Raw genomic sequence first — 27,575 nt, forward strand, 5'->3', positions numbered from 1 at the left:
TTCTCTCAGCATTGAGTCCTTGGCTACCTCTGATAACTGTCCTGCCTGGAAGTCATGTAGGCACTGGAGTCAAAGGTGTGAAAGGAACTGAGTAAATGAAATATAAGTGAAGCACTTAATACAAAGCTTGGATTATTTTAAGAGTAGGGACTCAATAATTAGTACTATAGGATTCAAACTCTCAATGAAAATCCCACTCAGGGTTATTCAGTTTATTTACTTCAGTTTATTTATTCTGTTGGTTTAAGACCCTCAGCAATTAAATTGAGTTCATAACACCAAGTTTCATAACGATAGGCCATGCGAATTTGAGCAACATTTGTCCTCCGGATATCATTTCCAACAGGGCCTTCCTCAAGGTAATTTTTGCCCAGAAACTTTGCTTTTTCCTGTAAGACAATGAGAGGAGAATACTCAATGTCTCTTTTCATACTGGGATAGACAGTGATTGCCTCCTCTACCACAATCTTCACGTTACTCATAAACAAAAGGAAAAACTGTGACCCATTCATTTAGCGCCTTGTATGCATGTTTCCTGAGAAATCAAATGTATATATTATTTCCTGAGAGACATGGCCAGAGAATAGAACTCAGTGGGGGAGTCATGGGGATTCATATCAGAGCCTCACAGGCTGGTGCCCTACCACTGAGATACATCCCCAGCCCCAGTCTTTCCTAGTCCCTAGCCGTAGCAACTGTCTGTGGTTTGTGCAACAGCTTCTCTGCCTGTATTTCCTCACTCCACTAATTTTTCAATGTTTAGATTGTGAGACCCAATACTCAGAAGGGCAATCAGCCACAGTCAAGTCTACCTCGTGAGAAATTCCACACTGCACAACACTGTTCCTTGCCACTTCACACATGTCACAGGTGCTGAGCTTGAAGACCTGGGCAGCAATGGCATATTCCTCCATCAGGGGCTCCTGTAGTTATTTATGTAAATAAGGAGAGGAGTGCATTAGTAAAAGAAACAATGCACATCCTACATAAATTTAGAGGATAAAGGAGCGCCTTGGTTTGACTCTCAGTTTCTGGGTGGGGAATGATGGCTCAGCAAAACACACTTGTATTGCTCAAGCCTCTGTGTGTACCTTGGTGAAGTGGAATTGCATGGGGTCATCGGTTGACAGTGAGATCATCAGGCCCTTCTGGAGGAAATCCAAGAAAGGATTTTTTGCATATTCGAGAAACAGGCTGTTGTTACTTAATGGTGACATGGCGATGGGAATCTGGGCTAAGAAAAACAAGTACTGTAACACAGGACTCTGAAAAGAAAGTAAAAGTGACAATGAGGATAGTGAAAAGGGCTAAATACCAGAAACCTTAAAGATCCCATAGTCACTGGGCAGTGGTGGCACACGCCTTTGATCCCAGAACTCAGATGTCTGTGAGTTCGAGGCCAGCCTGGTCTACAGAGCTAGTTCCAGGACAGGCTCCAAAACAATACAGAGAAACCATGTCTCGAAAAATACATAAATAAATAATAGATAGATAGATAGATAGATAGAAGATAGATAGATAAAAATCCTGTGGTCAACCTTATGCTTTAGCTTTCAACAAAGGTATCTTAACATCTCCTAGGAAGAGGTTATAGTTTTTCTTTTCTTCCTTTCTTTCTTTTTTTTTTTTTAATGTGCACTGCCGTTTTGCCTACATGTGTATCTGTGTGAAGGTGTCAGATCCCCTGGAACTGGAATTACAGACAATTGTGAGCTGCCATGTGGATGCCAAGAATTGAACACAAGTTCTTAACAAGACTGACTGTAATTTTTCAATGTAAATACTTAAAATTAAATGTTCTGATATTGCTTTCAGAAGTGTTGGGCAAAATCAGTTCTTTAAACTTGAGTAGCAAGTTATCAAAGCAATTACAACTCGAAAGAGTTTCCCCGAAACCTGCTTTTTTTTTTTTTTCCTTTTTTTTTTTTTTGGCTACATCTACATGAAAGTTATGACTATCACAAGAGACATTTTAAAGCAAGCTACAACAAGAAACCTGGCAAAAAAGTAGCTGCAGGAAACCAAACCACCTCTGATGTTACCTGTCAGAATTCTAAGATGGAAGTTGGGATATGTTTGTTCATTCATCTCTGAGGGCATCTAACAAGGTAACCTTGAGAGAAACCCTTGGCAACTCTCTGTAGAACAAGCTACCTAAGTAACCTCCAGCATGTTTCAGCTCAGTGACCCTCATTTCACCACATGGGTACTAAAGACTCAGAGTAGCAAAGCCCAAAGCCGAAGCTGCTCATTTTTCAACCTTGCAAAGTTTGGATAATAACCTAGAGAAAAGACAGCAATGGCTGATGGGAAAACAGTGGTTTCCATAGTCCCTAATCATGAAAATGTCCTGCTCTCTTTGTTTCATGGGCTAGTTCTCCAAGGAATTACAATCTTTCCCACTAGTCTAAGTCCTCACCCCAAGGTCCCCATCCTCCTAGGGCTTGAGATCTGCCCTAGCCTTCCCCTCTCCTGATACCTTGAATTTTTCAACCCTAAGAAGAAAGTGCAAAGCATCCAGGCTATCAGATGTTAACTGTTAGTTAGGGAAGATGGGTGGAGTGCCTCCTGCTTATCCTTGATTCACTGATGAGCTCAAAATACAGTTCATATTGGAAATGGACCATAATGATGTGTTATGGCTCTATTGTAGAATTACTATTACTATTATAAAATACTCCCGCAGGGCATGGTGGTACAGATCTTTCATCCCAGCACTCAGGAGGCAGAGGCAGGAGGATCTCTTGTGAGTTCGAGGCCAGCCTGGTCTACAGAGTGAGTTCCAGGATAGCCGGGATTACACAGAGAAACCTATATCAAAGAAAGAAAAAGGATGAGAAGGAGGAGAAAAAAGAGGAGGAGGAGGAAGAAGAAGAGAAGGAAGAAGGAGAAAGAAAGAAGGAAAGAAAGAAAGAAAGAAAGAAAGAAAGAAAGAAAGAAAGAAAGAAACTATAAGAGAGATGTGGTGGTATTCACCTGTTATCCCAAATTCCAGCAGTCAGAAGTAGAGGCAGGGAGGCAGGAGGATCAGGGATTCAAAATCATCTTTAGCTACATAGCAAATTCAAATTCAGCCTGAGACCCTGCCTCAAAATTAAATTTAAAAAGCTTCGAACTCACCTTCTTTAAATTCAGGCCATGAGAAATATTGTCTGCTATCATAAAGGCTGTCATGAGGTGGGTGAGAGCTCCTGCCTCCCCACAGTGGGGGCGGAACAGAAATGTATTCATGCCTCGTTCCCTGTGGAAATGAAAGTGTTGTAGGAACCCCAGTTTCTGGGCAGAGAGATTTACAAGAAAATCCATTGGCAGAGTTAACACTTGGGAAGGGAACAGCCAACAAACAGATCCAGCAAAACATAATTGCAAATCCTCATTGTAATTCTTACTAAATACAAACTTTTTTTTTTTTTTAAGAGGCAGCAGAGGCTATGCTGGGACAAGGAAGCAATGGAGAATAGAGTACCCCATGCAGGGCCATCTTCAGTTTCAGTGCGTGCCTCCCTGGGTACCAGGTACATACATGGTGCACAGACAAACATGCAGGCAAAACACTAATACACATAAAATTAAAATAGATAAATATTCAAAAGGAAGAAGAATAATAAAGTAAGAAGCAATGGTGTGCATCTGTGATCCCACGACTCCTAAAGTGAGAAGGGAAGCTGAAGCAAGAACTGCCAGGACTCTCAAGTCCTCTGGCATGTAACATGGCAGAAACAAGAGAGGCCTTGCCTCAGGAACCTGGAAGAAGGGAACCAACATCTGACAGTTGTCCTCTGACCTCCCCAGGTGCTCTTTGCACCAATACACACATGCACTAATAAATACACTCACAAGCAGACTATGAAAAGACATTTCTTCACCCCATTTCTCCTGCACTTACTTTCTCAGGCTGTTGAGCACTGTGATGTTTGCATACATGTAGTAGGCATAGTAAGTGTAAGATGGGTTGTTTTCCATTGTCCACTCCTCAGGCTTGGGACTCTTGGAGGAAAACATGTGACCACTGTGTTTGGACTCATCGTCCACACTGTCAAAGCCAGTGATCTGTCAGAAAAGTGAGCCATGCCATGAGTTCAGTCTGAGGGCAGAAGCTCTGCCTGCAGAGAAACTCCTCAGACAGCGCCAAACGGGAGGTCAATATAAAGATGAACAGGGAGAATCGGCGAGGGCCAGCAAGGACGGCTGGTTCATGCGAGGAGTATAAGAGGCTGAGAGGTCATACTTACATGCTTGAGAAAGACACTGAGCTCTGGGTGAGCTTGGGGGTTGACCGTGGCCTCAAACACTGGAAGAAAGATATTTTCTAGCATCTTTCCAAAGTGTGGCAGGAAATTCTTGGATCGGAACACATCACTAAAGGCAAGAGGGAAGGGCACTCAGGAGGAGAAGAAGCACAGTAAGCCAGGGAACCAAATGTCATGTGTCAGAAAAGGACCTGGTGTGTTCTTCCTACACCTACTCCCAGATATTCTCCTTGCATATGCAAGAAGAGTTTGGGTTGGGGCTGGGCAATAATGGCACACACCTTTAATCCCAGCCCTGGGGAGGCAGAGGCAGGCAGATCTCTGTAAGTTTTAGACCAGCCTGGTCTACACAGCTAGTTTCAGGACAGCCAGAGCTATACAGAGAAACCCTGCCTCAAAAAGCTCCGTCTCCCCCCTACCCCCCAAAAAAAGAGGTTTTTGTTTGTTTGCTTGTTTTGGGTTTTTTTGTTTGTTTTTGTTTTTGTTTTTTGAGACAGGGTTTCTCTGTATTGTTTTGGAGACTGTCCTGAAACTCGCTCTGTAGACCAGGCTGGCCTCGAACTCACAGAGATCCGCCTGCCACTGTCTCCTGAGTGCTGGGATTAAAGGCACATGCCACCAATGCCCGGTGAAATGAGTAAATCTTAGAAAAAAAAAGTTCTGGGATGGGGAGATGGGGATATGGTTCAGTTGGTAGAATGCTTGCCTAATATGCACAAAGCCTTGGGTTCAGTCCCCTGAACCCCACAAATCAGACAAAAATGGTGGTATATGTCAACATTCTGGGAGACTCTCTCTTTCTCTCTCTCATACACACACACTTAATCTGTGGCAACAATAGATTATACCACTTTATATACGCCGGAAACTTTTCTTCTTTGTTTTTAAAGATGGGGATTCTCTGTGTAGCCCTGGCCATCTTGAAACTCAGTCTGTAGACCAAGTTAGCCGCAAACTTAAAGATCTGACTACCTCTACTAGGATTAAAGGCTTGTGCCATCACCGCCCAACACCAGAAACCTTTCTAACTAGCCAAAAATATTAGCTACGTTAACCCTCATAACAACTCAATACCTTAGGTTCCATTTTTAGATATTTTAAGAGACCTGAACTCATGATCTTAGCTTCATGGTTGTGGAACAAACATGTTAACAACTGAGCCATTTCTCCAGGCCGAGTGAAGGAAACTGTGCATTGCCATAGGGCACATAAGCAGGTTGCCAGAGACTATGTTTGTAAGCATGTAAGTTAGATAAAAGATCAATGATGCTGCACACAGGAGAGAGAAGCCATCCCTGCAGGCAGGGAGGGACTGCACATACCATGGAAGGGAGTACACTTCCTCTGCAGCTCTACTGACAAATACTGTGATTACAAAGAACTTGGGCTCTTATGGGTGAATCAGCCAGTGGCAGTAAAGGTTCAGATACCAGACAGCTATGATTGGATTCTGACACCGTGGCACAATCCTGTAATCCCAGCTTTCAGGAGCCAGAAACAGGGGGACTATGAGTTCAAGTCTAACCTAGGCTGTATAGTGAGACCCTGTCTCAAAAGTAAAAATAAAGAGCTAGGTATGGTGGTGCAGGCCTTTACTCCAAGCACATAGGCAATAGAGGCAGTAGATCTCTTTAAGTTGGAAGCCAGCATGGTCTATATAGCAAGTTCCAGGCCAGCCAGGATATACAGAGAGATTATATATCAAAAATAAAAGTAAAATAAAATTATATGCCAGTACAGACAAACTTGGCAAAGAATGAACTGGACACAATGTGTGATGTACACAGTTCTTATCTAATAGACATGACCAATGTGTGATGCCCATGGTTCTTACTCTAACAGACATGACCAATGTGTGATGTACATGGTTCTTACTCTAACAGACATGCCCAACGTGTGATGTACATGGTTCTTACTCTAACAGACAAGACAGATATTATGTACATGATTCTTACTCTAGTTTAGCTCTTCCTCAGAGTAAGAACTAAGTATTTGCCCCTGGAGAAAATACATACTAGATCCTTACTTTTAGTTGAACACCAAGCTAAGTTGGGTGTGGTGGTGCATACCTATAATTCATGCACTCAGACAGCAGAGGCAGGAGGATTTCAAATTTGAAGTCAGCATGGGCTACATAGCAAGACCTTATCTGTGGGGAGGGGGAGCGGAAGAGAGAGAGAGAGAGAGGGAAGAGAGAGAGAGATAGAGGAAAACAGAGGAAAAGGAAAGTTGGGGGGAAGGGGAGAGATTAGATTTTGGAGCTCGTCCCAGTGTAGCACCTTCGGCAAAGCTGACATTTATTTAAATGATCTATAGCTTTCTGGTTCAGGTTGAGAGGAGGCAGGTGGGAGAAGGACAGGCTTGAGAGCCTACCCCCACGGGGAGGGGCAAATACATACTAGATCCTGGGGACCTGGATCATCCATGTCATGTTGGGGCAATAGATGCGGTTGCAGACAAACCAAGAGGAGAGCTTGCTCCACTCATCAGGACTTCGACCATAGATGGACAAGCGGGGCTCTGCATGCTGGTACTTGGCCTCCACCAGGTCTGCACCCACCTCCTGTAAAGTCAAGAGAAGGGTGGGAGGCCAGGAATTCCCACAAGTCCTCCCAGAGGTCTAGACCAGAGGGATGCAGGGAGAGGCAATGTGAAAGGGAGTGAGAACAGAAGTATCAAAGATCCAAGGGGCAGAGAGCAGAAAGACTCTAGCGACAGAAACCAGGGGGGAGAATCAGGCTAAGGCTGATGAGATGCCATGGGGCCTGCAAGACAAGTATAGCTGTATATACTCCCCTCCCCAAGACACAACCCTCAGCCCTGCATACTATACTTGCTTCTTAAAACATAGCATCACAAGGAATACTCCTAGCTCTACCTAAACCTGGAAGGCCAGGTTCTTAACCCCTAAACCACACCTTAACTTCTCTACCCTAGAAATAGAGGCATTTCCCCTGAGATACCTCCCTCCCCTCCCTCCCTTCCCCCCTCTCCCTCCCTTTCTGCCTTCCTTCCCTCTTTCCTGCCTTCCCTCCTCTCCTTTCCTGTTCAGAACCATACTAAGTATTTTTTACTCACCTTGATGATAGTGGCAAAATATTCCCCATTAATGTAATTGTCTGTTTTTAGGTAGAGGTCCCGAAGCTCACTTGCACCCACAGGATTGTATTTGTCATTGAATTTATCAAAACGTTGGAATGTCTGGCGTCCCTGAATCAGGAAACAAGAGCAAAAGTTTTGAGTACCAGAGCTTCCTGGGTACAGAGTTCTGGGAATGACCAAGTAGAACAGGGGGCTATCTCGGGGGAATTGGATGGGCTCCAAGAATGAAGTTCACTGTGAGTAATAGTGGGTGAACCTCAAAACTCATCAGGGGTGCTTTCAGCCATCACAGGTCAGGTAGCCAAGGCGGTTAAGAGGGCTATGCCAAGGGAGGGATGGACTGGGACATTTGGGGTTCTGTGTCATTACAGCAAGTAAACCTAGCATCTTCCCAACCTACAGCATGAACATCCAGAGAGTCAACCGTCAGGTCGTATGGGTGCATATTTAATTTAGCAAAAAGTTCCTTTAGGGTCAGATCCTTCTCTTTAGTGCTGTAGACCACTCTGTCAGCGTCAATATGGTACGATTTCTTTATAAAGCGCAGCAGGTGCTTCTGGTTCATGCAGGCAGCGGCATGGATGTGGGTATCCACCTATGTGCACATTCAGAGGAAGAAAAACCAGCAGTCAGCCTTCTCTATACAGCTGTTAGTGGCCAAGTCCTGCAGATCGCACCCAGGAGGGCGGAGGAAACATGGTGATGTGAACTGATAGCTGGTAGAGGTGGCCTGGTAGTAAAGACCCATTTGCGTCCTCTCTGTGCCTGTGAAGAATGGAAGTGGTTTATCTGGCTGCAGGGATGATGCTTGGCCCTTCCAAACATCAGCACACCAGTGTGCCTCCTACATCAGAGACAAAATTCTTAGCGCTCATTCTCTACTCCACAAATACAATCAGAAGCAATTTAACTATCATAGCTTTTGCACCCAAGGAAGTTAAGACTTAAATTATGGCCAGACACTGGTGGCCCACGCCTTTAGTCCCAGCAGTGGGGACGCAGAGACAGACAGATCTCTGTGAGTTCGAGACCAGCCTGGTCTACAAGAGCTAGTTCCAGGACAGCCTCCAAAGCCACAGAGAAACCCTGTCGAGAAAAACCAAAAAACAACAACAACAACATAAAAGGTTTAAATTATGAAGCTCATTGGCTTCACTGGCATATACCTGTAATCCTAGCCCTGGGGAGGAGGAGGCAGGAGAATCAGGAGTTTAAAGCCATCTTCAACTGTATATCAAGTTTGAGGCCAGACTGAGCTATATGAGACCCTGCTTCAAAAAAACAAAAACAGGAAAAAAAAATAGGGCAGGAAGATAGCTCAACAGGTAAAAGCATTTGCCACCAAGCTTGATGACCACAGAGAGCTGACTCCTGAAAACTGCCTTGATACAATGATGATGTGGTAAAAACAAAATTCATAAATACAATATTATTTGTCTATGGGAGGCAATTTCATGCAGCCCAGTGATGGGAGAAGTCCTTCTGTATACTGTGAATATATGTTTCTCTTATTGGTTTAATAAAAATGCTGATTGTCCAGTAGCCGAGCAGGAAGTATAGGCAGGGCGACCAGACTAGGAGAATGCTGGGAAGAGGTGAACAGAGAGAAGAGAACAGGGAGATGCCATGTTGCTGCTGGGAAGATAGGACACCGGGCATTCTCTGGTAAGATAAGGCCATGTAAAACACACATAGATTAATAATTATGGGTTAATAATTAAGCGATAGCTAGCCAATAAGAAGCCTACACATGAAAACTCCAGCAACACCTAATCCATCACCCAAACAGTTTATATTTAATATAAGCTTCTGTGTTTATTTGGGACTAAACGGCTGTGGGACCAGGTGGGACAGAAACTGTCTGTCCCACAGCCAGCCCAGGCTGGCCCTGACTTAATATGTAGCTGAAGATGACTTCAAACTCCAGAACTTCCTGCCTTTCTTTACCTACCAATGACTGGGATTTCAGGCATGTAGTCCATCTTTCTTTCTTTTTGTCTGTCTGTCTATTTATTTATTTTGAGACAGACTTTCACTCTGTAAATCAGGCTGGCCTTGAACTCACAGAGATCCATTGCCTCTGCCTCCCCATTACAGGGATTAAATATGGGTCACCACACTTAGTTAATCATGCCTATTTTATTAAATGAATATTAGTCAAACATGATGTATGCTGTAATCCCAGCACTCAGGAGGCAGAGGCAGGAGGATCACTGTGAGTTGGAAAGCAGCCTGGTGCGTGTAATGAGTTCCAGGCCAGCCAGGACTACACAGGGACCATTTCTCAAAAATCAATAGGAAGGCTAAAGAGATAGCTCAACAGTTAAGAGTGCTTATTCCTTTTGCAGAGGTCCTGAGTTCAGTTCCCAGCATACTGTAGCTAACAGCTCCCTGTAACTCCAGTTCCAGGGGATCCAATACCATCTTCTGACCTCTGAGGGTACCTGTACTGAATGTGTACATCTCTCCCCTCTCTCTTGCCTCATACTTGCACACAACTTTAAATAAAATAAAAATTTAAGGAATCATTATTTTAAAAATAAAATAAAAATATATTAATAAATTTATTTCTTATAGACTAAGTATTTGCTCAAAATTTGACAGTAGCTAAGCCAAGACTTGAGACTGAAACTTGGCTTAGATATTTCCACTCCTACCCCCTTGAGATCATTTGCAAGGTCAGAACATATATTGGAAGTGTTCCTGACTGATTGGGTTTTGCAGTCAGTAGCTCATGTGGCATCTGTAATCTTTATGTAACTCTGTTGAGCAAGCCTGTTCATCAGCTTTACAAATCAAAACAAAAACTATTTCATTCTTCACTCCAAGTTCAATAGTTAGAATGCAAAAGACAGTGAGAAGGAAGCTCTCCCAAACATGAAGTAGTAACTCTTGGAAGTTTTGGTTTTTATTCTTGTTGGTGACAGTTATGATTTATTTTTGCAGCACTGGGCCCCAAACCCAGGGCCTTGCACACCTCAGGCCGTACAATCTCTCTGCCACTGGGCTGCTTCTGCTTCTTCTTCTTTTCTTTTTCTTTCTTTCTTTCTTTCTTTTTTTTTTGTTTTTTTGTTTTTTGAGACAGGGTTTCTCTGTGTAGCTTTGGAGCCTATCCTGGCACTCGCTCTGGATACCAGGCTAGCCTCGAACTCACAGAGATCCACCTGCCTCTGCCTCCCGAGTGCTGGGATTAAAGGCGTGCACCACCAACTCCAGGCATTTTTTATTTTTTTGCTTCTTCTTTAATTATAATTTTCCCATGGCAAGTGTCATTTTTTTTCCTCTTGGGCAAACAACAGAATGGCACTTCAAATCTTCTAGATATAATCTACCTGCCTTCACTAAAATCTGTGCAACCTGCAGAAGTGGTATGTTCGTCAGTCAGCAAACAGCTTCTTGCCCTTAGGAACTCAGAGACCCTCCTGTAGGTGGGGTGCCTGTCCCTGAGGAGCTCTGAGCTGGATGCACTCACCTTCCTGCAGTTATAGAAGTCCCGGTGAGGGTTGTTCTTCAGCTCCTTCAGCTCATCCATCTCGTTCAGCATCTGATGGACCTGGAACTTGGAGGAGAGGAACTTCAGACGCCGGTGAGCATAAGTCTTACTGTGAAAAGTAAACACACGGGATTCTTAAGTCTTTCTAGTCATGTAAGGAAATTGATAACAATTCCAAAGCCTAGAGGACTCTCCTCACCCACAGGAGGGAACAGTTGTGAGAAGAAATATGGTTTGTTCCTCCACAGCTAGTCCAGCATAGATTCTTAGCAAAGTTGGACATAATACTGAGGGAGGACTTGGAAAAGCATTTAAAAATCTGTGGGCACAGTGTAGGTCAAAGGTAAGATCCCAGCTGTGGAGTCAGTAGACCTGGGCGCCGTCCTGGTTTAGCACTGTGTGACACAGACTTAGTTACTCCACTCCCTCAACTTACATATGCTTCAGCTTGTTAAACTGTAATTAAAGTACCTCAGGGTAGGGTCGAGTGGAGATATGGCTCAGTGGTTAAGACCTAAATTTGGTTCCTAGAACCTACCTCTGGGATCTCACAACTCCGCCTGTTACCACCAGACCAGGGAATCTGATGCCTCTGGCTACCATGGGGCCTGCACTCACATGCACATACCCACACACAGACACTTACATGTACATGTAATTTTAAAAAATAAAGTAAGTTGGGCAGTGGTGGTGCATGCCTTTGACCCCAGCACTCAGGAGGCAGAGGCAGGCCGATCTCTATGAGTTCGAGGCCAGCCTGGTCTACAGAGTGAGTTCCGGAACAGCCAGGGCTACATAAAAAAAAAAAAAAAAACTCTGTCTCAAAGCAATAATAATAGTAATAAAATAAAATCTAAAGAAAAAAAGAGTATATCATATCATAGTAGGGCTGTAGTTCAGTTCATCTAGTGCCTGCCTAGCATGTAATCCTGTGTTTGCATAAACTGAGCAGGAAGGTGCAAGCCTGTAATCCCAGGACTTGGGAGGTGGAGGCAAAAGGATAGAGGTTCAAGGTCAGCCAGGACTACATAGCAAGTTTGATGTTAGCCTGGGCTACTTAGGACACTTTAAATAAACAAACAGATGACAGACAGCAGACAGATGCATTGCATAAGGCATTGCAAGTGATAACGGAGTTTAATGTAGTGTTTTAACATAGTGAACATGTGATGGTATTCTTACGATCATCAATAACACTGGTTGCTGATGTTTAGATCTCAATTAATACTTACACAGGCCCTTGTGCAATTAGAGCAAGCAAAAAGTTCATGTCGTCCAGGAAGTCATCCAGATTTGGGTAAGGGTAGGGCTTAGGCTCCTCTCTGCCGGCTGCTGCTTCATCAGGGTAGATGTAAATCACACCATCCTTCATCTCTAGGTGATAGCCCAGGTTTGCAGGAAGGTCCTCTGTACGAAAGGGATCTTCTCCCTTCTTCGGAGGAGGGGTAAAGACTTTTTCAATAAAACACAAAGTAATATATTAGCATATAGGACAAGTGGCCATGTAAACATAACCCAAATGAGAAATATTGTAATATCTCATTAGTTTGTCATCTCATACTTCATCGGTTATAATTGTGCAACTTTATTAACTTGTATTTTTTCTTTAAGACAGGGTCTCACTTTGTAGCCCTGACCGTCCTGGAACTTGCTGTATAAACCAGACTGGCCTCATAGTCACAGAGACCCTTTTGCCTTTGCCTCTTGAGTGCTGGGACTAAAGATATGTGCCACCGTGCTTAGCATAACTTGTTCTTTAAATAAAGCTTATTTTCACACTGAGTTTTCAAAAGTGACTGAGTAGTATAAAATAGCAATAATATGGGCTGGAGAGATGGCTCAGAGGTTAAGAGCACTGACTGCTCTTCCAGAGGTCCAGAGTTCAATTCCCAGCAACCACATGGTGGCTCACAACCATCCCTTATGAGATCTGGTGCCCTCTTCTGGTGTGCAGATATATGTGGAAGCAGAATGTTGTATGCATAATAAATAAATAAAATCTTTTAAAAAATAGCAATAATATTTTATATAGCATAAGAATGATTTTCAAGTGATTAGAAGTGGTATTTATATAATGTAATTAATATACTACTTACAAATACATTATTTAATTTATTTTTGAGACAAGGTCTCATTATGTTGTCTTTGCTGTCCTGGCACTTGCAATGTAGACCAGGCTGACCTAGAACTCATAGAAATACGCCTGTATCTGCCTCTTGAGTGCTGAGATCAAAGGTGTGTGTCACCACTTCTTATTTCTATTTAATTATTTGTTTATTTAGTTATTTAGTTAGTTTAGGAGATGGGATAAGATTGGATTTTTGACATGGGGTCTCACAGCCCAAGATGGTCTCCAACTTGTTCTGTAGCTAAGGATAGCCTTACACTCCCGATTTATTGCTTCTACTTTTAAGTGCTGGGATTCCAGGCCTGCATCATCATATCTGGTGATAAATACTTTTAATTTCCTGAAATCAGTCAGCACAGGCTTTCTGCTTAGAGCAGCTTATTGACTTATTAAATTATTACATAAAGTAGCAATAAAATTCCATTTTCAAATAGTACACAAAGTGTTACTTTTTAAAAACAGTGTCCTTTGTGTGTCTTAACTGTTTTGTTTTGTGACAGGGTCTGGCTATGATGCTCATGCTAGCCTCAGGCCTTCCATTCCATTGCTTCATCCTTCTCAATGCTGGGATTACAGGTATGCATCCATCCCTGGCAAGAGGTTTTATTTTGTGTTGGTTTTTAAATCATTTTTAAATATTTATTTATCTTGTGTGTGTGTAAGTATGCATGTACCACAGTACACTTGTGTAGGTTAAAATCTGTTTGGGGTTGGCAACACACTTTTGTAACCCTAGCATTTGGGAGATGAAGGCAAAATGATCAGGAGTTTAAGGTCATCCTTGACTATATAACAGGTTTGAGGCCAGTATGAGCTACATGAGCCCAAAGCCAAAAAAAGGGTATAGATCTAAATGCCTAAATATAGGAATTAATTAAACCAATTATAATACAATTATACAACAGAAATATGCAATTTAAAATGTTAAAATCTGATCATTACATTTTATAATTATATAAAACAGACCTGCTAAGGAAAGTCTGGACACTAGATTACTTTTTAAATTTTATCTATTTAGTTTTACTGTGTCCATAGCACGAGTGAGGACGACTTGTGAGAGTCAGTTTTCTCTTCCCACGTTGTGGGCCTGGGGATCAAACTCAGGTCTTCAGGCTCAGCAGAAGATCCCCTTTACCCACTAAGCCGTTTCACCAGCCCTGTAGATTCATGTAGAGGCCAGAGGCGGGTAAGGAATGATGGACTGTGGGCTGCCCCCTGCAAGCTTAGGCTGTCTCTAGATTTAGAGTGAATCAACAAGGAGAAAGGCAATCCCGGGCTGGGGAGCAGCCTCGAAACAGAACAAACTCAGGGAAGTGCTGAGCTACACAGATCTGGAAAGGCTTCCAACTAAAGCTGAAGGAGATATGCAGGTCTGCAATGCCTGAACTTGAGAGGGTAAGCCAGCAGGGTCAGTCAAGGACACCCTCAGCTACAGATCAAGGTTTGAGGGTACTGCAGGTGAACTTGAGATCTTATCACAAACAAACACTCCCATCCATAACCAAGACTAAGGAGGATGGAGTAAAGGTCATCAATTTAGAAACAGGTTAAGTGAGCAAGTAGGTGGACAGCTGAAACATCCTTTGGATGGAGACAGGAGATACTGACTGACTCTACAGGAGACGGGGCCTGCAGAGAAAGGTTTTCATCGGGAAAAATAACGTGTTTGGATCTGTGTTTAATATCTATCATAGAAGTGCGGGTGACACAAAAGACGGCGAGACTGAATTATGTCTGAGTAATTAGGACATTTTCATAACTACTGAAACAAGGAAACACACAAGCCTAAGCTGGGGTTTGGAATCTGCTAACAACAGAATCAGTGACTGACATGGAACCAATGGCAACTATGATATCTTAAGGCTGGGTCACTGATAATCTAAGAAAGTATGTTAGAATTCATATTTAGTAGGTAAGCCAAAAGCTACAATCCTTATATCCATGAAAGAGTAAGTCACCTGGATAGAAACTCTCATTTGCTACCAAGGCTTCACCGTCAATATTCCTCAGGTACTTGGAGGGAGTCTTGGGGAACCTCTGGAATGACTTCTGCATGTATTTCTCCCGTATACACAACGCCCGATAGAGACCTTTACAAACCACCTCGAAGTCTTCAACTGTTACCTGCCAAGAAAGTGTCAGAACTGAGCCTGTGAGAACCAGGAAAGTAGCCAGGCTGATCTCTCAGTCCAGCTCTCCTGTGTGTTGTGGCCCTGCTGAGCCTCTCTCCTGCCTGCCTGGCTGTTCTTTCTGGACTGGGACCCAGAACTCTCTCCAGGAGTTTTTCTCTCTCTTTTATTTTTCTACCATACCTTACCTGCACTGGGACTCTTTCCTGAGAATTTTGCATTTGTTTCAGAGGTTTTTGGTTCTAGGACTCAAATCCAATCACTGAGTCTCCAGTACTCTGTTTTTGCTACAGTGTTAATTAACTAAATTTGTAAAAATGCGATTAAAAGGACTGATTTTTTTTTATCACTGTTTTTGTTTTTTAGTTTATCACACAAAGTAGTGGATTTCATCGTGGTGTCTTCATATGAGTCCACATACTTTGTTCTTATCCATCTCTTTTGCCTGCAGCCCTCTCCCATGCCCCTTTTTCCTGCCTCTGCTCCCCTTTATCATCCAGTTAGTCACCCCCTCTGCTTTCCTATTGCATGTCCTCTATTTCCCCCTCTTAAGATCTCTTCTCCATTTCATGGTCCTGTTTCCAATTTCTAATTTTGTCACACATGCCATTTTAAATCTAGGTTCTGCATATAAAAAACGTGGTATATTTAGTCTGGTCTATGCCACTTAACATAATGATTTCTAATTGCATCTATTCTGAAAAGCATGATTTCACAATTGGTGTGTGTATAGCCGGGTGTTGGTGGCGCACACCTTTAATCCCAGCACTCGGGAGGCAGAGGCAGGTGGATCTCTGTGAGTTCGAGACCAGCCTGGTCTACAAGAGCTAGTTCCAGGACAGCCTCCAAAGCCACAGAGAAACCCTGTCTTGAAAAACCAAAAAAAAAAAAAAAAAAAAAAACAAAACAAAAAAAAAACCCAACAACAACAACAAAAAAAAAACAAACAAAAAAACCCCACAATTGGTGTGTGTGGGGGGGTGTGCATATGGTGCAGGTGTGTGTGTTCAAGGAGGATACAGGATGTCCCTCTCCGTCACTTTCTGTCTTATTCCCTTGAGAGAGGGTCTCTCAATGAACCTGGGAGCTAGGCTGGCAGTCATTGAGACCCAAAGACCCTCCTGTCCCTGCTACCCCAGCACGGGGGCTACAGGCAAGTGTGGCCACATCCAGCCTTTTACATGGGTGCTGGGGATTTGAACTCAGTTCCTTCCTTCTCTCATTTTAAGTGGTCTTACTCATTGAGCCATCTCCAAACATAGCCCCATGATTTTGTTGTTTTTTTTTTTTTTGGTTTTTTGTTTGTTTGTTTGTTTTAGAAGAACCCATTCTAACACTGTATATGACTTCTTCCTTTAATGTGACATTTGTACGTTCAAAGTGCAAACCTCTGAAATTGGATGTGATGGCGCAAGCCTATAATCCCAGCACTGAGGAGTCTGAGGCTGGAGGATCACTGTAATTCCAAGGCCAGCCTGATCTACACAGGCATTCCAGGACAGCCAGCACTATATATATATATATTATATATATATATATATATATATATATACACACACATATATGTCTTGTCTCAAAACAAAACAATAAAATGTAAACTTCTGAGTGCAGTATCTCAAACTGTCAAAATATATTGATGAGGGGTCAGCAGTTGAGTTAGAGTCTCACTTTTTAGCGGAGGCTGGACCTCTAACTTCTTATCTTCTTACCTTAGAGACAAGGTCTTGTGTAACCAGGCAGGCCTCCAACTTAATATATAGCCAAGGATCGCCCCGAACTCTTTATCCCCCTACCTCTACTACCCAAGTGCTGGGGTTATAGGTCTGAGACAACATGCCTGTCTTTTAAAAAATGTTTTGAGATAGTGTCTCGCTTTGTAGGTCTGGGGGGGGGGGGCCTTTAACTCACTATGTAGTTCAGGATGGCCTCAAATTCCTGTCTCATCTTTCTAAGTCGCCAAGCTCAGGTTCTTTTAGATAGTCTCAGAGAATTTTGTCTTTGTCTAAAAAGAGAGTGCTTCTAGAGCAAAACTTGGTTTGAACAGCTGGAAATTACCTGCCTCACCTCTAGTTTACTATATTTTATTTTTTTATTTTTTGAGACAGTATTTCTCTGTGTAGCTTTGTAGACCAGGCTGACCTCGAACTCACATTGATTTGCCTGCCTCTGCCTCCCTAGTACTGGGATTAAGGGCTCATGCCACCACAGCCCAACTAATTTACTACCGTCTTATCAGATCCCAAAGACCTTCTCTCTGGAGACAGCACAAGCATGCTCCCAAAGACTGGAGATAACAGATGACAGATCCTGAGCAGTAAGTCTATTTGAGAACTCATCTGGAATCCCGTTGGGGGAGTGCTGCTGTATACCCTTAACTGAGGAGGGGCACACCTCTGTGGCAGGTCCTCTTACGCTTAGTGTGCAACTTGGGAAATGACAGAATGGCATACACATATGGAGCCCACATAGCCAGCCAGATCGGTGAATGAACCCTGGCAATCAGCAGGGGGCAGAAGTCACAGCCAGACAGCTCACATCCAGTTAGTCTGTTTTGAAAGAGATGCTAACTTTAGCTCAAAGAGCCAGAAGTGAGTGTTAGTTTGGGGGTCAACTTCCAGCGACACTTCTACTGCCATGTAGAACCGTGATAGACAGCTCCTCACAGGCAAAGGATCTTACTCACCTTTATGTCCCCACCCCAGTACTTTAGCATTCAAGGCCTTAGCAATTGGCCTCAATAAGGGCCAATTAAATTGAGTCAGTTGCTCATCAGGTTCCAAAGGCCCTGAGACTTTAACACTGAGACAATCCTCCTCATCTCTGTTTACACTTTGAGGATGCCCCTGTTGGCTACAGAGCACAGCCACGAGGAACATCGCTCAGTAGCTTAGCCATATTCAGCATAAGTGAAGCAACAAGACCTGAGGTCCTGGCTTCAGACGTGGGGTCACTCTTCCCTGACTTCTGGGCATCTTCTCCCCTTCTGTTCCTGTTCTCATGTCTACCAAGCACAGAGATGCCAAGTTTGTCTCCTGTTTTTAAGCCCTTTGAAGTCTGGAGTTTTCCAGATTGTGTTTGTCTCATGTATTTGCCATTGCGTTAAACATTTCATGTCAGTTCTTTAATGTCTGCACCTGCCCCTGCTGTTTGCCTGGTACCCTGGTTACCATACTGAAGAAAATAAACAAACAAGAATAGCCTGCATTTCAGCACCCTGAGCCTTGGGAAGTATCTCAGGCCTTACCCTGCCTGTGTCAGTTACATGAGAAGGGGGCTCAGTATTGATTCTATATTTGGAGTAGAGACTGAGTGCTTGATAGCAGTTTCACCAATATGATGCTGATATTGCAAGTCTGTGTGGCAGAGATTTATTAATTGACAAGCAGGGCAAATGGTAAGTAACATGAGTTCAGTATCCCTGTGACATACTAGAATCCATTCCAAGAAACACCTGCTGTGTAAGCAACTAATGAACCCAGAGGCTTTATCTGGTCTAAAGACAATGGTCCCGTTGGAATTTTCCTTTCTTTAAAAATTTTTTATTATGTGTGAATGTTCTGCATGCAAACATGTGTGTGCACCATAATTGTATCCATGGAGGTCTAAGGAAGGTATCAGATCCCCTGGAACTGGAGTTCTAGATAGTTATGAGCCACCATGAGGGTGCTGGGAATTGAACACAGGTCCTCTGCCAGAGCATTAAGTGCTCTCAATTGCTGAGCCATTTCTCCAGCACCCCTCCATTAGACTTTTCTTTTTCTTTGTTTTGGGCATGTGCCATGGGGTGCACATGGAAGTAGAGGACAATTGCAGGAGTTGGTTCTCTCTGTCCACCACATGGGGCTCGGGTCTTCGTGGCAAGCTCCTTGACCTTCTCAGCTATCTTGCAGCGCCCTCGTCCCTCATCCCCTCACCTCTGACCTACTTTAGGGTGCAGTCCACAAGGACAAACTGCTGTTCATGCTGCTCTCTCTGGTCCTTTTGGCCAGTCTATCCACTGTAGCCTGGGTCACCTACAGTGTTGTGTGGGATGACAGAGCAACATGGAAACATGACACTCAGCATTAGTATGGAAATGCAGATAAAGCGTGGCAAAGGAGGGCGCTGCCTCTGCCTTAAGGGAAGGAGGATGGCATGGAGCTACAAGGGTCTGGCCATGAGGACATCTGCATGGCAAGCCAACTCACCCCAGAGGCGTAGTCCCCAGTGATCTGTACCCTCTGGAAGTCAGGCACGCTCTCATAGGTCGGAGATGAAGAAATAAGTTCTTCAATGTGGGATAGTTTGGTAGAAGTTGTTTCACTTTGGGGAATGGACAAATTAACAGTCTTCCGTCCTTGGAAGCGCCTTTTCCTGGGTTTGAAATTAACAAATAAAAGGAATTAGCTTGGTCTTCCTCAGGACTTCCATTGTGCTAGATGGATTTTCACTATGCCAGTTTATTTTAAGAAAAAAAAAGTAAAAATTAAAATATGAATTGGGTGTCAGAGACAAGATATCAACATGATGGGAGAAGAAAGCACCAAGAAAATATGTTGGCTTGTTCTAGAACAGGAGACCTGAGGGAATATATTAGAAACCCATCACCATAACACCCTGCTTTCCAAACAGTCTGGCAGGAATGGACTAGGCAATCCAGCTATTACAGGGAATATAGGTAATGGCAGCTGGGTCCTGTGCCGTTTTATTCATGCCCCTTAAATTCTGAGCTTCCATCTCCCTAACTAGGAGTTAGGGAGTGCCATACCTTAGAGGCACAACTTAGAGCCACAGCTTACAACCATAGCTTAGAGCCATGGTTTAGAACCACAGTTTTTAAAACAACAGCTTAGAGTCACAGCTTAGAACCACAGGTCTGCTGTGGCTCACATCTGACATCCCTCCCACGTGTGCTGATAGCTTGCTCGACAATCTGTGGCACTATTGGGGAGGAGGCACAGCTGCTGAGAGGTGGTGGAGGGTGAAGGAGTGCCATCAGCTAGAAGGTGCGTGCTCTTGAAGGGGATATGAGACCCCGAGTCTCTCTCCTCTCTCCTCCTACCATAACGTGATCAGCTTTGCTCTGTCGTGAATTCCCTTCCACGATGTTCCCCCCTCACTACAGGCCCAAAGCAACAGTGTCAACTGATCATGGATGGAAAACTCTGAAACTCAGAGCCAAATATCCCCTCTCCCCTTTAAGTTCATCTGTCTTGGGTATTTTGTCACACAGCTAGCTGCCTTATGGAATTTCTGTGAGATTTAATACATATAGAATGGCTTTCACAGTACTAGAAGTTTTATTAATACCATTTTCTTTCTTTCTTTTGTCTTTTCTTTTTCTTGTGTGTGCAGGAGTTGAGACAGGATTTCTCTGTGTAGCCCTGGCTGTCCTGGAACTTGCTCTGTAGGCCAGGCTGGCCTCAAACTCAGAGATCTGCTTGCCTCTGCCTCCCTACTGCTAGGAATAAAGGCATGTGCCACCACCATGCCTAGCTGAGGCTGTTTTATTATATGGACAACTTTTTTTGTTTGTTTTTGTTTCTACTTTGAAGAGACAAAAGCCCTGGGCAAGATCCTTCAGGGGACCCCCAAAGGAGATGATTTGCTGTTTCTCCCTTAAAGGCATAAAATCAAGAGAAAGACAGCAGGATGAGACTGGCAGATTGGGGAGGGCTGAAAGGTTTGAGGACTGTGTGTTTAAGAGATATAGGGAGTGCTAGAAATGAAGGGAAATAATTCTTTTTCATGAAAGATCTCTGGTAACTCCCGGGGAAGAGTGGCATGCATGACAGGCACAGTATGGGTGGGGATGAAGTGTCCCTCCAAGGCCAAGGTGCCCTCAGACTGGCTGGGAGAGGGATTCACACAGAGAACATGGCTGCTGACTAGCGGCATTTGAGTTCCTGTTCACCTGCCGGCTATGTCTATGAGTGTTTGCTACAGCTGTCAGCCCACCTGGAAGGCTCCTGTCCTCTTCTTGGGGGACAAAGGCTTTATTTAGCTCAAGGAGATGTAGATGAGGGTAGGGGGTCCCTGCTGCTTTCTTCTTTTTCTGTCACTGGTGTCTCTCCCTAACATAGGCAGTGAGAAGGAGGAAGAACTTGGAAGCCTGGCAGAGTCCTTCCTTTCTGTGTGTCCTGCATTTAGACAGACCTTCATTCAGGACCTGCTATGCCTCCCAAGGTGCTGTACATTCATCCTAACCACTTACCTCCTGCCATCCATGGACATGGATACATTCTCCATGTGGAATATGTGTGCTTGCATCTCATGGAGGGAAATTGGGCAGATCTCGTCCACGTCGAAGGGGGAAATCTCATGTCGACCTCCCTCATCTTTGACTTCAGAGGCAAACACTTTTTCAGCAAAGCTACGCATTGCATCATCAATTTCTAGAAGAGGGTTTTCACATATTAGTCAGCATTCTTGTCCAAAAGCCATCCAGGAGTCTCTGGGTATCAGGCACAAGGATTAGGATAAATTGTGTTGTCTTCGATGATCTCCAACCAGAGCTCAGGCCTGCTCCCACATTAGTGGGGTTCTGGATATGGAGCACACTCCTGGAGGGCCCTGAAGTTGCAGCTAGACTTTTACAGGACAAACTCTTAGTGTTAGATCCCTTGTTCCTGGCAGAGCTCAGTTGGATTTCATAGTCATCACACAGCAGTCCTTTCTGTTGGGTCGTCTGGGTCCTGGTAGAAGGACTGCTGCTCTCTGGAGCTTATTGCTGAGAAATCAGCAGATACAGGAAATTAATGTGGCCTCTAGGGCCCTTCTAAGGAAAATTTTTCTCATACAATGACCTCTGTTGTTGTTGTTGTTTAAAAAAAAAAAAAAAACAACCTGGCAACTGTGAAATGATGTTATGTGGTGAAAGGGAGCTGCCAAAACTTGGGGCCAAGTGGTGGGCCCGTTGCTTGTGGACATGACCTTTGACAAAGAATGACTTACAAAGTCAACCTACTGTTACACCTAAGTTTTCCCATTCTATCCCCAACCCGTGTGTGTGTGTGTGTGTGTGTGTGTGTGTGTGTGTGTGTGTGTGTGTGTGTGTAAGAGAGGGAGCCAGGGAGGGAGACAGAGAGACAGAGAGATAGCGAGAGAGAGCACCTTGGTGTCAGTTTCCTCCTTCCACCATGTGGAACTCAGCCCAAGTTTTCCCATTCTTAAAATGAAGAAACAAGGGTGACCTCTACTAGCCTGGCAACGACTAATCCCCAGACCTTCAGGACATAAGACCCACTTTCATCATATGGGGTAGTGATAGCCATCAAGTGTTTGTTTTTTGTTGAGTCCCACTGTCTTCTCCACGTGCCCAGCTCACACCTCACACCTGTAGCACTTCTAAGAGCCTCTTGGTACTTCCAGAAAAGAGCTGGTGAGCAGTAACAAGAGCAACAAACAGCTAGCAACTGGAGCACACTGACTCAGAAACCTGCCATAGAGTTGGCCGAGCAAACTACACAGACAGAATGACCCTCAGTTGCCAGTGTCTATGCAGGCCTCCAAAAGGTGATTATTTTCAATCTGATTTCATGGTATAACTGCCCTGCGCTGCTTATCAACTCCTTCACCACCACCAGCAGCAGCAGCCTCCCCCCCCACCTTTCAGTTTCCTTGTGTGTTAAGTGGGGGTACTAATACCAACCCAACCTTACTTGCAAGGCCGTTGTGACATAATGAGTGAGATAATATGTGTGGAAACCCTTCAAGAAAAACAAAGCATCAGATTAAACTGAATGAGGTCATTTGGCAGCATTGGGCAAGCACACAGTTGGTTAGCTTTGAGCTATTAAGGATGATATGTAGTTATGACTGTATGGGATGAAGTATACATTTGCAATGATAGCAAGTGACTCCTAACTTCACCAATGCTGTCAGGTAAGCTAGTTTCAAATCTTGGCTGCCAATGGCAGAGTTAACAGGGCAGACTATGTTGCTTGAACCTCGAGCATCTTTTTGCCTTGTTAAACACAAACACCTCCTGAAATCGAAAAGCATGTTTGGATGCTATTAGTGGTTCTTTGGCAAGCACAGCAGTCCATGGAGAAACAGATGGAACACTGGGTAGATATAAGTGAAGGCTGAGAATGGCTCCCCAGCCCACTACCAGCTGATCAATTAGAAATAGCACCATTCCTCCCAGAGCATCACAGGCACAAAGCCGAGTGGCAGGCAGAAGTTAGAGGCTTCATGCACACATGAAGGACAAATGGAAACAGGCCAGTTGGTTATGATGATGAGAATGAGGGGGACAAAGCCATGGCTTGTCCTGCTGGGTCTGTGGCAGTGCTTCTGAAGACCTCAGGAGGACAGTGTGGAATTGATGCCAGAAACAAAATCCCATCTAGTGATGCCCTGGCTCTTATGGAACAGCGTTTGTTATCTGCTACTATTCGTATTCATTTTCTCATATATATATATATATATATAATATATTATATAGAAATATATATATTTCACTAAGTTTGTATCTCCCGCAAGTAGCTCACATGATGACCAAAAATGAATTGGTTGATATTTGGTTCCACAGAATTAAACAGCTGCTTGGACTCCATGCAAGCACAGCTGAAATTTGATCTTTAACTGGAGAGCTCTGCCTTTCCAACCACTTCAGGGCACGGTGGTGACTGTGGGGAGGAAAAGGTGAAACTAGTATTTTAAAATTAAGTAGGTAAAATATGGTGACAACCCAAATTCAAGAAGGAGAAATAATCTCCTCAAGCTTGTATAGATAATTACTGACTCCTCAGCATGTTGTCTGAGATCATGGGACATCTGAGGGGGCGGTGTCTGGGGGACAGGACATCTATATCAGGACAAATAGGAAAAAGAAAGGTAAAGTGGCAAAATAGGGCACTAGATTAAGGTGAGAGAGGGTGTCCATGACATCTGGGTAGCCTTGGGCAAACCATATAGTCACCAGGAGCCTTATGGTTCATCACCATAAAAGGGATAACAAGTCAACCTCAGAACGACGCTCTGAAGATCATACATGACACACTCAAAATCTGCAGGGTGGTCTCCCTAACATTTGGGATTACTAATGCAGGAATTACACCACTTGAGGAAAAGATCACCATGCTTGCTTCTCCACCCGACCGATCCGGAAATCCAGGCTTATTTTCCAGCAGAGTTTATTCATGTATGGGGAGGCCAGCTCGAAGGCTTCCTACCTCCCACATCTCATGTTACAGAGGAACTTGGAGGCAGAACTACATCAGTCAGCAAAAGAGCAGTAGAATCTGAGAAGGTGGAACACACAACTAAAGCTGGGTTGTTTTTTTTTTTTTTAATAGAAAATCGTGTTTTATCTGGCCAAAAAATTCACAAGAATTTTTTTTTTTTGCACTAGAGTTGAGGATTGTCTAAGGTAAGGGTTAGTAGACTCCTGTTGACTCATCTGTATGTTTTATTTCAAAGCAGCAAACAAGCGACTTGGAAGGTAGCCTTTATTTGCTTGTGTATTCTGCTGTTGTATTTTAAGACAGGGTCTCCCTATGTAGGCCAGGCTGACCTTGAACTCTGCATCCTCCTGCCTCAACCTTCCTAGTGCTGAGATTATAGGTGTTTACCATCATGTTTCCTTGGGGAGGAGGGGAGACTAGTGAGTGTTTCATTTTTAGTTTTTGTGTTTTGGAAATCCATGAAATCCATGAAGGTTGTTTGATAGCTAGGGTTATTATTAATAATTACTGACTTTTGGTGGTTCCATTTATAAACACTGCTGAGAAATAAGCACCTTTGTATAAGTTAAGGAACACCATCACTTCCTTTAAAGATACTTGCAAATGGCAGGAAAAACAATCCAAGATACTCACGTTTTCCTTGACCTGTGTGAAGTAAAACAAAACAGACACAACAAATGAACAACTCTGAGCACTCATTGTGACAGTGAACTCAGACTTTGAGAAACACATGTCGGCTGACATAGGAAGGGGTGGTCCAAAGTGCTGTTCTGGCTCATCTTCTAGTCTCTTAACTCTGTGCTGCCCAAGGACATCATGGGGATAAGGCCACTCTACACTGTCATCCCCTTCCTTACTGATAAATGTCTTTAAGCACATATTAATAAAGAGTACTTCTTTGGGAGGCTGTGGTGCTGAGGGCTGAACCCTCAGCTTTGTGCATGCTACTGTCATGCTCACTCTGCACGACTGAGTCACATTCTTAGCCCATAAAGGCATTTTTTGCAGGGTGGAAATTTAAAAGAAAGAAAAGAATCTAATGAAAAGGCTAGGAACTCTCAAACAATGCTGGGAGTAGGTAAACAAAACCAGCTTATTTGGTAAACCAGTTGGTAACACCCACTGAACCACCGTTTCCAAGACCCAATTGCATGGAGATACTCTTTATACACAGAGGTTTTAGATGCATAGGGTCAAGAGGACACTTATGCATATAAAATATGGTAAAAATGAACCAGGAGATGAAGAAAACTGGAGTGTCATGCAGCCATTTTAGGAAGCATTTGGAATAAATACATAATAAGTCACATTATAATGGTAAGCTGAAGCATTCTCCTGCCCAAAGGCTATACAATTACTGGTGGAGCACAAATACAACTGTGTTCTTAAAAGCATCTTTACTTTTGCGTAGGACACAGTCTAGAAGATCAATGCCAAAATGTTGAGTGGACCCTTGAACCATCCACTCGACTATGTGACTTTTAAAGCTACTGTTTCCTAGTTTTCCTAACTGAGTGTTTATTACTGTAACTTTGGGTGTAATTGTTCTTTTTATTTCACGTGCCTGACTTTTTATAGTGAAACATACATACAATTGATTTAAGAAATTGTTCTGAGTGAAAGAACACGCTGGGTTAAAGCTCCTGCCATGCTCATGATCTTTCTTCTGTACACTATAAACAACCCTTCTTGGGGCTGTGAAAGCATAGCTTTTGCTCACAGTAGTCGAATAGATGGCTCAGCTTTCTAAGGGAATCAAAGATATAGTTTGAGAAAATAACCCTCCTCCCACAAGCAGAAAGAAAGCAAATTTGGAAATACTTTGCCTCTCCCTGACGTGGACATCCAAAGCTACTCTGGGCCATAAATGATGACTGAAGCTGACACAGGGGTTAAAGGAACACTTGCACACAGAAGAAATATCCCTGTGTTCTTCAAACACTGCACACCTACCTGTAAGCTTGAACAGAGGCATTGTGGCTGGGATCCTTGATTCTAGGAGAGCACAGCAGAGGAACCAGAGAGGGACTGTGGGGGTGGCTGACCGACACTTTGAAATACTGGGGCACTCATTTTATTATTTTGTTTTGCCCCCTGTAACCTGACCCTTCTCTGCTAAAAGGAGAAATGAGCTTCAGACCTATTTATAGCTTTAGGCAATGACAGTGACAAACAGGTGAAGCCTCCAATCTTTATCTTGGGATTCTAGAAAAGGTAGCTTCAGTGGCCGGGAATCAAATTTCAACAGCACCATACAATGAGCTGGCTCATCAAGTGTGGCTTTCTTACAGGATGTGATCCCATGTCTATTTTTTATCCCACTTACATCAAGGTCTCCTGGGCTTCTGAAAAGAGGAATTTTAACACCAGGAAAGCTTTCTGTTTGGTGAATGTCCTGGTACATTTATCAAGTCCTCAGCACGCGCGCGCGCGCACACACACACACACACACACACACACACACACACACACTTTTACTAGCTGTGTAGCCTCACTATTTGAAAAGCTAACTGGGACTGACCTGGGCAGTAGCAGATAGCAAGTAAGAAAGATAAAGTTCTTACTGAAATTCTGACTGACAATATCCAATAAAACACTTTTTAAAATCAGGCACAATGGCCAGGTATTACTATGATCAGCCATCCTTTAGGTATTAAGGAAGGCAATGGCATTCCAGGCTGTAGAGAGCCCATTGGTTGAATTACCTTATTTATGGCTCTCAGGTCTGTCAGCATTCTCCAGTTACCTGACTTCTTTTTGATAACAAATACAGGAGAATTCCAAGGGCTGGTAGACTCCTCTATATGTCCAGCCTCTAGCTGTTCCTGTACTAACTTTTCTAAAGCCTCTAGCTTCTCAGCGGTCATAGGCCATTGTCCTACCCAAACAGGTTCATCTGTAAGCCATCTTAATGGCAGGGCCTTTGGTGCCTCTGAAGGTCCATCCTTTGTATTTAGTTTCTGTACAGCCTGGATGGTTGGTAACCATTTCCCATAGAGTCTTACCTGATCCTTTCTACTATCCTGCTATTGTCTATAATTCGTATCTGTCACTGGAGGGATGCTGTAAGAGATCAGGACCCCAGAGGTTTATAGCTATATTTGCCACATAAGGTTTCAGTCTCCCTTTCTGTCCTTCTGGTCCAATGCAGACCACTGAGCAGACACTCTGTTGTACTCTAGATAGTGTTCCAATACCCAAAACTGTACATTCGCTTCCCTGAGTGGCCTTTCCTTTGGCCAAGACTTGTGGGTTACATAATAGTGACGTCTGTGCCTGTGTCCACTATGCAGTTAATAATTT

At 43.6% G+C, this 27,575-nt stretch overlaps 1 protein-coding gene across 3 annotated transcripts; it reads right to left on the minus strand.

Moving 5' to 3' along the window:
* Positions 1 to 230: 230 nt before the first annotated feature.
* Positions 231 to 26,274, minus strand: Ampd1 (adenosine monophosphate deaminase 1). 3 transcript variants are annotated; one of them, XM_035451530.1, is made up of 16 exons: positions 26,226 to 26,274; positions 23,462 to 23,473; positions 21,296 to 21,476; positions 19,290 to 19,455; positions 14,932 to 15,097; positions 12,078 to 12,297; positions 10,825 to 10,954; positions 7,753 to 7,947; positions 7,329 to 7,460; positions 6,650 to 6,813; positions 4,233 to 4,359; positions 3,887 to 4,050; positions 3,121 to 3,241; positions 1,092 to 1,265; positions 813 to 923; positions 231 to 389 (listed from the first exon to the last, which is right to left on the minus strand). In XM_035451530.1, exons 1-16 carry the CDS (start codon positions 26,245 to 26,247, stop codon positions 231 to 233), a joined length of 2,244 nt encoding a protein of 747 aa, XP_035307421.1. In that variant the 5' UTR covers positions 26,248 to 26,274. The 3 variants fall into 3 exon arrangements, with proteins under 3 accessions (XP_035307421.1, XP_035307420.1, XP_035307422.1); XM_035451529.1 differs by lacking the exon at positions 23,462 to 23,473 and adding an exon at positions 24,906 to 24,917 and having other exon boundaries at positions 26,226 to 26,247; XM_035451531.1 differs by lacking the exon at positions 23,462 to 23,473.
* Between the last annotated feature and the right edge of the window lie 1,301 nt (positions 26,275 to 27,575).

This window comes from Cricetulus griseus (genome assembly GCF_003668045.3).
Source record: "Cricetulus griseus strain 17A/GY chromosome 1 unlocalized genomic scaffold, alternate assembly CriGri-PICRH-1.0 chr1_0, whole genome shotgun sequence".
Lineage (NCBI taxonomy): Eukaryota > Metazoa > Chordata > Mammalia > Rodentia > Cricetidae > Cricetulus > Cricetulus griseus.